This window comes from Podarcis bocagei (assembly GCF_964188305.1).
Source record: "Podarcis bocagei genome assembly, chromosome: 1".
In the NCBI taxonomy this organism is placed as follows: domain Eukaryota; kingdom Metazoa; phylum Chordata; class Lepidosauria; order Squamata; family Lacertidae; genus Podarcis; species Podarcis bocagei.
Window position 1 is genome coordinate 107,323,349 of NC_138125.1, and position 15,876 is coordinate 107,339,224.

At 42.7% G+C, this 15,876-nt stretch overlaps 1 protein-coding gene across 7 annotated transcripts in view; it reads left to right on the top strand.

Moving 5' to 3' along the window:
• Nucleotides 1-15,876, top strand: part of FMNL2 (formin like 2) — a 210,577-nt gene that overhangs the window by 164,265 nt on the left and 30,436 nt on the right. For all 7 annotated transcript variants that reach the window (XM_081187400.1, XM_081187398.1, XM_081187402.1 and 4 more), the window contains exons 9-11: nucleotides 114-207; nucleotides 7,168-7,242; nucleotides 12,202-12,312. In XM_081187400.1, coding sequence (XP_081043526.1) covers nucleotides 114-207; nucleotides 7,168-7,242; nucleotides 12,202-12,312 — 280 coding nt within the window. The remainder of the gene's footprint in view (nucleotides 1-113; nucleotides 208-7,167; nucleotides 7,243-12,201; nucleotides 12,313-15,876) is intronic.

Consider the following 15,876-nt stretch of genomic DNA (forward strand, 5'->3'; position numbering starts at 1 on the left):
AGCAGCAGCTGAATATTGAAGAAATATTATTCTCAGATGCCGTCACATCCATCTTGCGAAAGCTGAGTCATCACATTGCTCTAATTGATTTCTCTCTTCCTTCCTTTGCACAGAACAAAGGCGCTGGTCTTAGAACTGTTGGCAGCAGTTTGTCTTGTAAGAGGAGGGCACGAAATCATTTTGTCTGCCTTTGATAATTTTAAAGAGGTAGGTTGCTCTTGTTTCATCAGAGATTGCCATGTGCCTTGCACAGCTGCTTTGGATAAGGTCTGCCAGAGCTCAGCGGCTCATCTTTATTTCATGAGGCCCAGCCTGAGACTAATGTAGCTGTTCATACATGTGCATCATGGGGACACATTTCAGCATGCTTATCTCACGCCGCTTCTAGTGTGGTGAACATTAGCCTCCATGTGCAAATTAGTTTGTGACACTAGTTCACACTGAATCTAGAAGCAGGATCCTAATTAATGTCAGATCGCCGTGGTTCATAATACATAGTATCAGCATCAAGCTTTTATTTTGGTCGTAGACCAGCATAAGATAAAACTTACGGATAAAGTGAACACTTAAGATTTAAAACAAGTAAGGGGTAAAACCTGGTAGTTAGAAGGTGATTATATCATACATAACTTAAAAAGATAAAAACAAGGACAAATGGTTAAAAGCGACTATGAGGGAGGGAGTGTGAAGGAGCACAGGTCTTGCATTTTGGGCCTATAATACAAAACATTGGCTCACAGCCCCCTGCAATGCAGGATTATGCAGCTGTCCCATATGGTGATCTAACTTGCAACCTTGGCCATTATCAGCACCCTGCTCCAACTGAGCCAGACCCTGCAATTCCATGACTCTAAGCAGTCTTATCTATTTCTCCAAACTTGCAAATAAAATCCTTGACCCATCTGACTGATCTTTCCTCTGCACTTCTCCCTCCCTCCCCCTCCTTTCTTTCCACCTCCCTCTCCCTCTCCCTTATTTTGCCCCACTTCCTTCACTGGTAGGGGTTTTATTTTCAAAACAAGCCAACATGTTTTGCCCCACTGTTGTTTAAAAACCTTCAGAGGTCAAATTGACAAAAACAGCCCACAGAGTTCTCTGGTAAATAATCTCTCTCATTCACATTAGCTGTCGCCAGTTAAATGATAATTGGCCAAAACACATTGGGCTGTTTTGTATATAAAATCCACACATTTTTAGCACATTGAGTTACGTTTCTTTTAATTTGGGGGTCTGTAGTCCAGAAACATCTGGAGGGCCCCAGGTTCCCCATCCCAGGTCTAAATAGATCAACCTAATTAGCAGGTAACATTGTGAAACATATACTTTACCATTTTATTATTAAATTTTCTGTAGAATTGTGAACTTGGAAGCCCTCTATGGAGATAGTAGTAGGACATTGACTGGTCCATAGATGGCTGTGGAGTCACAGAGAAGCATGAGGGATGTACAGTGGTGCCTCGCAAGACGAAAAGAATCCGTTCTGTGATTCTCTTCGTCTAGCGGTTTTTTCGTCTTGCGAAGCAAGCCCATTGACGGATTAGCGCTATTAGCAGCTTTTAGCGGCTTTTAGCGGCTTATCTGCTGATCGGATCAGCTGATAAGCGGCTTAGCGGCTTAGAAAAAAGGGGGGAGGGAAAAAACCAGCAGGAACTCGCAAGACATTGTCGTCTTGCGAAGCAAGCCCACAGGAAATTCATTTTGCGAAGCACCTCCAAAACGGAAAACTCTTTCGTCTAGCAAGTTTTCCGTTTTGCGAGGCATTCGTTTTGCGGGGCACCACTGTAGTAGTATGAGTAAAATCCCCCCCATGTCACCAGTGCTTTTGGAGTAAGAAATGGAAATACCTGGAAAATACACACGAAAACATTAAACAGCATGATGTCCAGTGGAACTGTGACTGAACTTGAGCAGCTGCTGACAGAGCAGGATGCTTCCCCAGCTCTCTTACATCCATCCAAGAAATACACATTTAACATTTATTTCCTCCATTTTTATCCCTCTCTTCGAACTCGAAGGGTTCCCAGAACTGCATGCAAATGAGAGGTTAAACCAAGAATAAATGCACTAAATAATTATAGTGTGTAGTTATTATAGGGTATAGTAATAGGCAATAATTTTGAATGGGCAGAACAGTAAAACCAACTATTAAAGCCAGAGCCAAGTTAAGTTTAAGACTGTTAAAACAGAGGCTAAAAAAAATTAAAAAAATTAAAGTCATAAATGCAGGCCAAACTTCACCCACACCACTCAATCCAGGATCATTTCAAAAATGGAGGGTAAACTAGAGTCTTCAGTCTAAGGAGGGAGTACTCTGTGACAAGCTCCTGTCAAATTGCCTTTTAAGAATGAAGACAGAAGCTGCTCATTCCCTTTTGTGGGACAGAGAGGTCTGAGCTAGGTAGGGAATATATGAATTGGTGAGTGGAAAGGAGGTGTGTGTTTGAGGCTGTGCCTGAATGCTGTGGGGAGGAGGTATAAGAGGCGAATGTACGAGAGACATTAGAGTTCTTCTCTGTTGCCGTTCGTTGTTTCCATTCGGGGCAGAAGGACCTCCTGTGATCTCATTAGCGAATTGTGACAAAGGCTTGAATCTGCAGCATATTTCCATGTACCAGCTCATTTTTAAAATACACATAGACACACACTTGGTTGTTGCTAAGTTCAGGCAGCAGTGCATAAGGAATACATTCCTTTTGGAATGCATCTGAGAACCGAGCTGTCGTGGTTCATATAAAAATAATGATTCACCTGTTTCAAAGGATATAGAAGAGCCTTTGGCACTAAAGGGATTTTTTGTGCTTTCTGTTTTGTCTGCTCTTGTTTCCTATACTGTTCTTTCATTTTAGTGTAATCCTCACCATATCTACGCAGACATTATTCGCACTGTATTCAATGGGTCTTTCCCCCAGGGGAGTGGAATTAGGATTGTAGCCTTAGTTGTCCTTGAGAAGAGCTATGCTTCATCCAGTTTGAATATCAGCATGCTCTTTCCCCCAGTTCCAGGCTTAATAAATGACATTCATTACAATCCCAGCACATTGTTTGGCCACTGTGTGTCAAAAGAAAGTTCCTCTGCACTACATTAAAATGATATATGAAGGTCTGTTATCTGATATTTACGAGCAGCTAAATGGGACAGGAAGTCAGGCAGACATATTGAGCTGGTTCCAGTAGTTTAATCTAGTTTAATCCAGCCTCTGAAACATCCTGGGATACCAAGTTTACAGATATATTGCAGTTACATTAAAACTGGAGTATGGGTTGATCTTCATTTTTTTAAATTTAATTTTTATCATTATTATTTTGTACAGAACAACTCTTCTGAAGAGAAGCTATACAATATAAATGGATGGATGAGTCGGGTTTGTTAGCATTCTCTTCAGTTCAAGGGAGGCTGTATTTCTCTCTTTGTGTTATATGGGATCAAATTTGGTTTTATTTATAAGAAATGAATTGTAGCTACCATCCGTCATGCAATAAATTGTCCGACAGTCATATTTCAGACTTAACTCTCCCCCCCCTTCCAAGTTGGCTTGTTTGCTTATCATGTTATACTTCACCCTTCCTCCCGAAGGAGCCCAGGGTGGCAAACAACAATAATGCAAAATAACACAATTAAATTTTAAAAAATAAAAATGTTTGAAAACATTTAAAAGCATCCAGATTTCCTAAACATCAAATGATTTCCAGATTACCAGGAACAGTATCTTCCAGACATCAAATGCCTGGATAAGCAGGGATGAATTTAAATTCCTCCTGAATGATAATACTAAAGGCAGACAGGCTCATCTCTCTAGGGAAGGTTTTCTGTAAATGGGGAACTGCTACCGAGAAGGCCCTGTTGTGGACCAGCCTAATGCAGTCTCACAAACTGCCTTGAAAGCTTGAAGAGAGCTCTACTTGTAGAAGGGGCATGCTTAATTCTGCCACTTTTATTCGGGAGGAAAAGCAACCATACAGAAATCAACGTCTGCGCTCTTACCCCCCCCCCCCAGTGCAGATAGAAGGGAGTATTTATGGTCAACAAACCAGATCAATGCCAACACAAATCAAGAATGTGGCCCTGGATTAGGGCTTCATAGGGCTGAATTCTTTTCAAAAAACAAAAAAACAGTGATGGTGTTAAACATGATTTTTTAAAACCTGTGATTGAAAGGACTGGTGAAAATGCACCTCATCATCTTCCTTGGTTAGTCTGGCCAAGGCTACAATTCTAAATATGCTCACTTGGAGAGAAAAACCCATTGAAATCAATGGGGCTTACCAACAAGTAAATGCAGTGTTATGGCATCAGAATTTTGGGCCTGTGATAGAAAGCTGTGAAGGATTTATTGTTATTGTTGTTATTATTACTTTTTAGTGAGCTTGAGGATCAGTGCTTGGCAAGTGAACTGTGGCTGTTTATTTTTCATTACTTTCCCTCCTGCAGGGTCCATTGTTGAACCCCCGACTCTTACAGAGATTAATAGAGGTTCAAATTTATGTATCGTAACTCAGGAGGAGAATTTTATTGCAAATAAGAAGCCAGCTTCATTCTTACTGGTCAATTCAGCTATTTAATTTTATAAGTAACAGCAGGACGTGTTGGAAAACATGAGCCAATCGTCTTTGCCTGGAGATGTAATCTGCAAATGATGTTAGCCCTCTTGGTGTGTGTATTATTTTTATTCCAAAGTATTTTCAGCCTAGTAAACATTAAACAACCATTTACTTAAACAGAAACTTGCAAGAAAACTGGTCTTTTGTTCCCCCAACAATCTGTAAGCTCGCAATGCCAGTCTGGAAGAAACACCCTCCCAAAATAGTACTACCCTGGAGTGAAATGGGTTGATTACACTAGACCATTGTACTAAGAAGAAAAAGAAGTCACTGTGACCTCTGGGTAGTGGGAGAAAAAGAAAGAAAGCAGAACAATTAAGAGAGTGTGACTTGAAGGTTTAAACGCATAAGCATATTAAAAGTTAAATCATATTCATGGTTGCCTCTTGATTCCCCTGCCTTAAGGAGTTCACTCTGAATTGAATTCTGTGTCTTATTCTCGCATTTTCACTTAACTCAAAAGTTCAGCAGAATCCCAGGGCTTGATCTGCCTGTTCCAGTTGCCAATTGGCAAAGCGTGTTCTCCTTCATGGAGAGCACGTGTTGCGGTGGAGGCCGCCAGGACACTCCAAAGTTGGAGGGCGGGCTAATTGATCGTTGGCCACTGATACGATTGGGGCTTCCCTTGTTGTTGGGAAGAAGTTAATGTTGCCATTTTTTGATTGACAGCCAGAAATAGTAAAACTCCTTGCACGAGGCTAGGGCTTCCTCTTTTCGCCCGTGCATCAGATTGCCCCTCCCCCCTCCCTAGAATTAGGGTTGTTCGCTTTGACCTTGCTATGCCTGTCATGGGGTCGTCTGCTTTGGAGCGGGGGCCTGGTAGGAATTTTGTCCATCTGGCTAATTGGCTGGGGCCATTTGGTTTTTGCCTACTGCATAGCAAATCGTCACAACTTGTAAGGTTCGCGGTTAGGCATTGGTTTATGGTTTGGTTGGTTGAGGGGCATGGATTGGCTGTGCCTGCCCCTCTAATGCTGCTGCTGCAAGGGATTCCGTTAAAGGAATTGGGGGCTAACTATTGCTTGTCCACTCTGTCAAGGGGGCTCGGGCCATAGCAATGAGCTCCTGGTTGCATTTGGGGTGAGGGCAGGTTGCCTGCTCCGCGTAACCCCCAAGTGTATTCCCCCATTCTGACTTTCGTATCGTGCGGAATGTCAGTCTGTCCCCCATGGTGGGGGCAGATAGTCGCAACCAATGCCTACGCAACCACTCACAAATTTGTATTTTAATAAAGTTGTGGCCAAAATTATGCCAAAAATCTTAAACAAAAACTTCTGTGTGATGTGTGAGTTATTGGGGTGGACCTGGGGACCTCGACACGCAAATGTTCCGCAATGTTTGGAGCAGCTTGCCAGATGGATTGCCCTGATTGTGTAGAGAATTTCTGTGCCACCATCAGAAATCCCTAGCAGTGACTGGGATGAGCCACAGTTGTCCACCTGATCGGAGCTTCTGTGAGCTCCGGCTAAAAAAAAAAAGAAAACCCTGGTCTAACGCAGAAGACCCCTCCTGCCTCAGTTCTTAGGGCCTTCACCAAGACTGTGCTCTAAGCTTTGCTTCCTCTGTAGTGCAGGAATGGGGAAAGTTTTGCCCTGCAGATGCTGGTCAGCTCTAACTTCCAACAGCGCTAGCAAGCCTGATCAATTGCCAGGGTTAATGGGAGCTGTAGTTCAGCAGTATTTGGAGGGTCCAGTGGTCTCCACACCTGCATATTAACAATATGATTGACTCTGACATGGTCAGTTATTATTTTAATAGGACATCATTGAAGGATCCTAAGTAAGTCTAGGCCTACGTGCTGTTCATTTTGTATCACACAAATCATACATGCTGTAGCAAGATCAATGATCATAATGAGCTTATGTTAATGGCAAAGCTTTTCACTAGGTTTACCAACCTTTTTTTACAGCTCCTGCTTCTATACCTTTCACAGCAACCTAACCTGTTATAATTATACTGGTGAACAGTTTCCCTGTCATAGTTTCAGTGGTTTAATTTCTCTGTGTTAAGGTGTTGTTAAAACCCAAAGGAGCAAAGCAATGAAAAAGTTGCTATTATGAGGATTAACTTGCCTTTGTAGATGCAAGAGCAAATAAAAGAGGCGCCAAATTTGGTTACTAAACATGACCCCACCCTGGTTAAATTAAATAGTGATTTTCCATGTTCTTTTGTATTTTAGAAGCTTATAGTGGTTAAGGTTGCCATATTTCACAACAGTGAAAATCTGGACAGAAAAGTTGTTGAACATTTTTTTGGCAAAGTTGTTGAGCTGTTTTTGGCAACATCGCAAAAGAAAACAAAAGTTTTTGAGCTATTTTAAAGGGAAATCGCCAAAGGCGACACTGGGTTGCCATATGTCTGGATTTTCACGGACATTTTTGCAATTCCTGCCCTGACACTGCTTCTAACTGCAGTATTCTGGATATGTAGTATCAGAATATCTACTTGACTAGTTCAGAACTCCCATTTATTTTTGCATGTTACAAGCTAAGAGGTATTCAGCGGTGTTTTTAGTACTCCCTCTAGTGTACAGATGTATAATGGAACCTCTCTGCAATTCCTTTCTAGGTTTGTGGGGAAAAGCAGAGGTTTGAGAAGCTGATGGAACATTTTCGAAATGAAGATAACAATATAGATTTCATGGTGAGTGTTGTATGTGTCACCTTATGTCACTTTGGATCATTGTTATTGTTTACTTTTAAGTGTATATTTTGCATATAAATTGGGGGTTTCAAAACTTTCTGCAGTGGGCCTACCTAAAGAGGAAAAAGAAGTTTTCAGCTTTACCCAGATTAACAAAGACAAAATGAATATGGTTTGGATGCATAAGTATTCAGCATGAGCAGTCCTTTGCAGCAGCACATTCCACTCCATCCATGAGTGTCTCCTGCACCTCATGATCACCTTTTGGGGAGGGCTGCAGTGGGGAGAACAGAAGGGAAAGCCTGTTCTGTAAGCACCATTCAGAGGACCCAAGTTTATGGGTCCATTTGCAATGCTAACCCTCATTTCTAGGGCCATGAACAATGGGGCTCCAAGGCAAAGACTGTGTGGGAAATGCAATAGGCATGAGCAATAGGAGTTGTTTCATTGCTCCCCAAGCAGTGCTGCATGCAACACACTCTTTTCTACTTAATCATAGGATATACTTCCTTGGTGACCTCTGTGTTTCTTTGCTGTGTTTCCTAATGGGAAAGCTTGATTGGCTCCAGTTATTGGTCCTAGGCTGCAGTTTTGAAAATTTTAGGATTCAGAAAAAGTGTGTAAGCCAGGGGTAGCCAATATGTTCATCCAGATGTTGATGAACTACAGTGCCTGTCATCGCTTCCCATTGGCTGTGCTTACTGTGACTGATGGGACTTGTAGTCCACAAGTTGTGTAAAGCACCATGTTGATTACCCCAACTTAAAAAGTCAGTGATACTGCCATGGTCTGGGAAGGCTTATTTTAAAGTAAGGAACAGTGTTAACTGAGAGGGGAAATGAAGTAAATATTTGCAGTCTACAGCATGCTTATGCCTCATGAACCAAAGCATAGATGGGGAAGTGGCATGCTATTCCTCTTCCTGTTCTACAGACAAATGTTCCACTTCCATTTTACCAGTTTCCTTGTTCCTAGTTTAGTCACTGATCCCCACATCCCCTTTTACTGAGAGAGAAAATAGACACTGAGGACAGACACCGCAAGTGAACTATATGTTCCAGCATGAAATTAAAAGGCCACAAGATAGGTTTGGTCACTGAACCCATCTGTGCTCTCTTACCACATAGAAATTTATATGAAGGCACCAGGGTTTAGCACTTTGAAAAGGTATTATCTGGTGTGAGAAGACCAACTTTGGATCATTTAGGCAATGCAATACTTTAAAAATTCTAGATGTTACTAATAAGGAAAGGCTGGTGTTTGGCAGCAGAAGCCACTCCTCTTTCTCACAAGGAAGGAGCATGTGTGTGCAAGGGAGCAAGGCACGTTTGTCCTAGAATCCTCTCTAATCTCCTGCGCTGACCATCACTGAGCAAGGATCCCTTCATCAGTGTTCCAAAGCAAAAGAGAGTATGTGAACCAGCCCTTGTATAAGTTAAGAATACAAGATTAGTTGCATCACCTAGTCCAGCACCCTACTTTCCACATTGGCCACCCAGATGCTTCTGAAAAGTCCACTAACACAGAATACCAGCAGTCCTTCCTGACTTCATATCCTCTTCCAGCTGGCATCCAGAGGTTTATTGCACCTGAACCTGGAGAGTCTATTCCCCTGTGAGCCATGTTTGACAGGTGGACGGGGCTTTCCACCTGTTAATCACAATGACACCAGGTGCCTGTGCGGATGGTTAGCTGATTGTCACTTGCCAAGTGTTGTATGTAGTGCACAGGCCCTGACAACCAACTGATTGTCGGGGCTTCCAGAGTGCTATGCAAATCCCCTTTGGCTCAGCTTTGTCTTTTCCTCCCTGCATCTGACATCATCAGTTGTAGGGGCAGGATGGCATGGCTTGGTCAATCAAACTCTAAGGCCAAATGGGGGGACCTGGTGGTCCCAAGTAGGTGGAGATGGCTGGGCTGGCTTGCTGTCAGATTTATCCCTAAGTACTTCCCTCGAAAGAGGTGGCTTCTCACCGGCAGGGGAAAAATATCTGAGCCACCTCAACTGGTAGTGACATTGAGCATGGGATATCCCATGACACTTAGGTTGTCTATTCTCTTGACAACACACTCAGCCTTCCCCTGGATCTAAGACTCCTCTTGGGATTCCTGATCATCACCCCCAACTCATTAGGACCTTTCCCCCGGGTTGAACTCATCCAACCCCCCCCCCCCAACTCATGATAGTTTACTAGACTGTTGTACTAACTCAAGTACCCTTTTCATGCATGGTCATATGATATAGCGTGCCTTAATCAACCATGTAAGCTGCTTGCAAAAGGGAAGTAAGAGATTAAAAAAAACCCCACTGTAGAATATTTTTAACTTTTTTGGGCAGCCAACAGACTGATCATCTGCAAGGAGGAGAAAGTGGCGACGTCTAGTTGACTCACCAGCCACAGGGCTCTTTTTGTCATGAATAAAGCCCACAAGTTCAGACAGTGAGCACAAGTGGTTAGTTTCAGTGAAGAGGATGGAGGGGAACATCGGAAGTGGTCTTGCCGTAAGTCAGCTGATCCATCTAGCTGTGCTTTGACTGCACTGACTGGCAGAAGCTCCCTGCAGAGATCTTGCAAGCTCAGCCTGTGGATGGCAGGGATTTTGAACGATTGCATTTCCTCCAAGATTGGGCTTGAAAGGAAGGAGATAAGCAATGGTAGGGCCTGGGCACAGCACTGGAGGCTCATCCATTAGAGTGAATGGGACCCTGCCCCAACAGCCTCAGATCACACTCTGCCAACCCCCTCCTGCCTCCTCTTCCTTACTTGCAACCAGTCCGGGACACTGGCTGCCAGCTTTTTCCTCCTTTGTCTGAACTCCTTTATGAAACTCAGAGGAGGATGGAATCAAACCTAGAGTTAGTTAGCTTCATCTGCCTTTGTCTCTGGCTCCACCTGGTGTTGGTCAGCCTGTCTCCCACCCTACCAATCCCAGTGGGCATCTGGTACCACTGCGTGGCAGAGACTCCAGACAAACAAATCAAAGAACATCCCATTCTGATAGGCACCGAAGGTAAAAGATTCAGCGCAATAGAAAGCAATACATAGACAGGCAGGGATCACTGGTTTCGAGAGAGAGAGAGTTCACTGTGAGATGCAGTTCAGTTGCTCTGGGAAGAAGCTCTTCACCAGGCTTCCTCAACCTCAGCCCTCCAGATGTTTTGAGACTACAATTCCCATCATCCCTGACCACTGGTCCTGCTAGCTAGGTATCATGGGAGTTGTAGGCCACAAACATCTGGAGGGCCGAGGTTGAGGAAGCCTGCTCTTCACCATCCTCCCCTTTTCAGGAGTTGTTGAAAGGCTGGGGACAATGAGATCTGACCAGTTAAATTAGTCCCAGCTGAACCTCAACTGTAGGTGCTTCAAGCAGAACTGGTTACTAAACCCTTCCCTGTCTTGGGGCAGTATAAACTGTCTGCCTTTTGCAAAATAGCAAGAAGCACTTTAAGAAGCATTTCTCCTTAGAGTGCACTTTTGAGATCTGCTTTTGCACTACGTCTGGGAGTAAAGACTTTTATTCATTGTGAATAAAGTTTTGGGTCATTTACATTAAGCCCCCAGCTTCCCCCAATGACATAAAATGAAATAATTATGCAGAAGGAGCCACTTGAGAATTAATGGCACATGGGCAAAAAGATCAGCTATGTCTGTTGCCATCTGGTGTTTAACAAGATCTGCATGTCGCTGGAAACCACGTGTGGGACATGTGTTTCAAGAGGTTTGGGAGAGGAACTAGGTTGTGGAGGAAAAGAACCAGTCTCTGGTGACCTTCCATGATTGGTTTCTGAGCCCGTCTGTATTGGGGGAACCATTTCTGTTCCTTGTATTTGCTGGTTGCTTATTAGCAGAACAGAAGCTATATTTGTCGTAACAGTGTAAAAAAGGGTCAAGCAAGGCTCCACAGCACTTCTTGAAACTTGAGCAACTGAGACCTGACGTAAACAAAATGATCACTTTAAGCTGCTGACCTTTAACTTGACATGACACCTGGGCAGAAGAATGGGACTCCCCCCCCCAAAAAAAAGCTTTCTCGGATAAAGAAAAATTGAAAAGGCATTCCTAGACACTGTTAGGGTGTGAAGTGCCATTTTAAAATGATCCAGATATTTTGCTTCAGTAAACTATAGCTCATGATCCTTAAATATGTGCCTGATTCATGTGGAAATGAGTGTCAGAGCATCCATTTATTCAGTCCAAATAAATTGTTCTTGCAACACTGGTTTGTATCAATCAGATTTTGGATTTGTAGCTGGAATGAAGGGAAAGAAGTAGAGATATTAATGATGGAAACTTTAAAACTTGGTCATACCTTTGTGAACTAGTGTCTGAAACCATTCCACCACATTTGGATCAGATAGTGTTTATATTTCCACTGCTATAATAATAATAATAATAATAATAATAATAATAATAATAATAATAATAATAATAATAATAATAATAATAACGCTACTCTCCCTATCCCTGTCCCAGTTCACTGAATGTGTTTAGGCCAGACCTCTTGAAATGTTCAAAGTGCTGCATTCCGCATACAGTACCATATTTGTCTGATTACAGTTCCCATTCTGAAATGCACACCATTCTAGGCATGATATACGCTATAATTGGTGAGAGGAATCACCATTAAAGAAGAGCTTAAGTTTTCAGTATACTCTTTTTTCCTGTTGGGAGTGAGCCCAATGAATTCAGTCAGTGGGATTTACTTCTGAGTAGACATGTTGTAGGACATCTCCTCTTCTTCAAGACGCATGCTTCTTACTCAGAAAACTTTATTTTTATTTTGTCAAGTATAATTCGTTCCCCACCTCCCACAAGTTGTCAGGCATAATCTTGAGATGGTCTTAAGACATCTGTGTTGCACACAAGGCAGCAAACATTGCTGCACATGATTTGTCCCTGTGCAAAATGAAGGGTTAGCACTACCAGTTTCCATTTTTTGATGGTTCTTGTTTTACAGGTGGCGTGTATGCAGTTCATCAACATAGTGGTTCACTCAGTAGAGGACATGAATTTCAGAGTTCACCTCCAGTATGAATTTACTAAGCTAGGCCTGGATGAATACCTAGATGTGAGTACTGCCTGCTTTGGCTTGTTTTGTACTTCGCTATGATTATGCTGAGAATTCATTGTTACTTTCTGTGTTAAAAAGAGCCATAGGGAGTTCTTTGCTTTTACTTTACTTTTTTAAAACAACAACAATAATTACCAGACATTAGCCATTCTAAACTAAAAAGTTTCTCACAAAGACAATCCAATGAATAATCAACCACCATCAATACACCCTGATCCACGGCTTGAGCTCTTTATGCAAGGGGAAAAATGAATGTTTCTCAGTTTTACCCACCTACCCTCCTCCCTTAGGGGTCACCCCTGAATGTTCTGAAGTATATCTTATATTTTCCCATGGACTGGAAATGCTTTTCCAGTATTTTATACTTTCCCCACAAATGGAGTGCAGCTCTCAGTCCCCAAAGGGTAGCCCACCCCGTTTGACAATGTTTCCCATGCCAGTCTTTCCTTAGAAATTCTGCCTTTAGTGCTCAACGAGCTAAATGCATGCTCCAGCTGCAAATGTCAGTGTCATGGGCTCCTTATATCAATTTGTTCCTTGACTGCCCTGAGCCGTGCCATCTTCAGAAAAAGGACTGAATTCTCTCACAAGTTTCTGTCGACCGGTGCCTTGTGGTGCTGTTTTTTTGTTTTTTTTTTGCTTGCTGAACTTTTGAGGCTGCAACCGGCCCTAAGTAAAAGCCAGCCACAAACCTGGAAGAAGTCAGAAGGGGTTAGTAGAATCGCCTCTTAACGCTGCATTTTATGCACGGCGACCACCCACTTCCAATGCCAAGAAAATGTGAATGAAGCCAGATACTGTGCACACTTCTGGTGTGGTGACTTTTGCGCCAACAGAATGCTTCTGCTACAATGCGCTGACCTAACTGCTGAGACAACTGGATCCATTTCAGGAGTCTCGGCAGCTCAACGCTCTCTCTGCTCCCCCGACTTCTCCTGCTCCCCACTTTCTCCTGCTCATTCTTTTGAGAAGCAGAGCAACATATACCACTCAGACAAAAACTGTGCTGACTTTTGAGGATTCTATTCCTTCTGCATCCCTGTGGTTCAGTTGCGGGAATCATACAGTGGTTCCTTCTTGGCAGCCGTGAGTTAACCACAATTGTGGAGATAGAAGAAGCAAAGGATGACATGGACGTAAGTGAGAAACTGCTGTCAAGAGGAAGAAGAAACTTCAGTTGCACACTTGAAATCCCCCAGTGTCACTATAATATTGCTAATTTCTGCTTTATGACGTTACCCATTCCTCTCTCTGCACCCGCATTCCTTGTCTTCCTTGAGTTTTGCACACATTTTTAGCGCTCAACATAGGAAACTGCCTTATACAACCAAGTCAGTTATTTGGTCCATCTAGGTCTAAACTGGCAATGACTCAGCAGTCACTCTGCTGGCCTGGAATTTCAGATGGAGGTGTGTGTTTCTTTGTCTGCCTTCCATAGAGAAGCGTATCAAGACCTAGTATTTCATCTAGCTCAGTATTGTCTGCACAGATTAGCACTGGCACTTCGGGGTTTCAGACACCAGGGATTGAACTTGGGACCTTGTGCATACAAAGCATGCACTTCATTGCAGAGTTAGGACCCACCCCCTAGAATCCATAGACTTTATAATGGGACACCTGAATTGTTTAGAAGGACAATTGGTTTTCTCAGTGCTATTTTTCTATAAAAAGAGATACTGGAACTCTCCATGAACACCTCCCTTGTTCTCTCATAATGGCAATGGCGCCCATCTGAGAGGTGCCGGAACTCAATTCCAGTGAGTTGTGGCTGGGGGGAAAAAGCCCTGGGTTTTCTTAATCTACTCATTGCAGCCAACCTCCCAAAGGCAGGTTGAACTGTGATCTACAAAAACGTGGTTTGTTCTTCCAGTGATGTTCACCATGTGCAGCACGTAATTCTCACCCGGGTGTGGGGAGTGTCGTCATGTGGCTTAGAGCTGGAGCTTAGAGTCCCAAAATAACTAGCCAGTTCCTTTTCATCTCAGAAATGGGGATGTCCATAATTGGGTTTGAAAAGCCAATATGAGAGCGGCAGCTGATATGTAATGCTGTGTTGGTTAAATTACTTCCAATAGAATGAAGTCTAGGCTTGATGTATTGTAATCGCATTGTCTGAACGTTTGCACCGATGCTGTGATATAAATTATAAAATAATACTGGCCTCTTAACATGAAGCAATGGGCTTTGGTTGGGCTTATACAGCAAAAGGAATATCTTTTTATTACTTTTTTCCTCTTGTACCTGCTATGAATTTGTGGGTACCAATTACAGTTAAGTTCTTGTGTCCTATTTCTCCATCTTGAAGTGTTTTTCATTCCTCTCTTCCCATGGTGCTCTATTATTAGGAACTTTTAACATGGAGACAGATTTTTTTTTGTTGCTTAGAATTCAGCTGTTCTTGCTGCTTTTTGGCTTTGTTCCATCGTATAACATAGTCAAGAGCTTCTTTCATGTATTCTGACAACAATACTTTATGTTCCATATAATATGCTTCTCCTGGTGGTACAGTGCAGCATGGGGACTATTTTTTGCATTTAAACACTCACTCACTCACCATTCCAAGCTAACCCTTTTGAGTTATTTTCATTCAACCTTAGGCTAACAACCCCTCCCCACTGGTAAGTTCAGTTCAACAAGAAAAACACTTTTGCTGGTATGGAAATGCCATAACAGCAGTGCTCTTAAAATTCCTTACACAGAGCCCCCTTTTAAGTCACGGTGAATAATGTGATGGGTATTTTTAAAAGTAACTCAAACAAAGTGCTTTTTTGGGTGGGGGAGGGTTGATGGCGATTTGGAGTAGATCACATTGCCAATATTATGCATTTAAAGTCCACAACTGAACAAGATGTGCATGATTAACAGAGAAACCAGTAGGAGAACACTTCAATCTCCCAGGACATTCTATACAAGATCTCAAAGTAGCTGTTTTACTACAAAGGAATTTCAGAAATAGACTGGAAAGAGAAGCTGCCGAATTGCAACTCATTACCAAACTTAAAACCATGGAGAGACCTGGTCTGAACAAAGACATTGGATTCTTATCTCATTATACATGACTAAGCCATTTTTCACCTTCTCACCCCTTGCCTTTTCCTGTAAGACCTATTGCAGTCGTTAAGAGTCGTCAACAGGCTCATCTCAGCTATCTGCCAATCACCCATTCCCACCACCCTTCTGAGTAATACCCCTCCCCACCTTCTCACTATATAGAAGGATCTAGCAACTTCTGTTTCAGTGTATCTGAAGAAGTGTGCATGCACACGAAAGCTCATACCAAGAACTAACTTAGTTGGTCTTTAAGGTGCTACTGGAAGGAATTTTTTTATTATGATTAACCTTGTTATTCAGCAGAATCAATGGGCGTTGGAGGAGGGGAAAAGAACACACTATGGCAAGCTTCCGTTCATGGTTTGTTACTTACCCTGGCACGACAACAGCAGGAATGGTGGAGTTGTGAAGCAGGGACTTCGGAGCACTATGCACCCATTTTTTATTATCTTATTATTAAATTTTATTTATACCCCGCCCTCCCCAGCCAAGACCAGCCTCAGGGCTGCT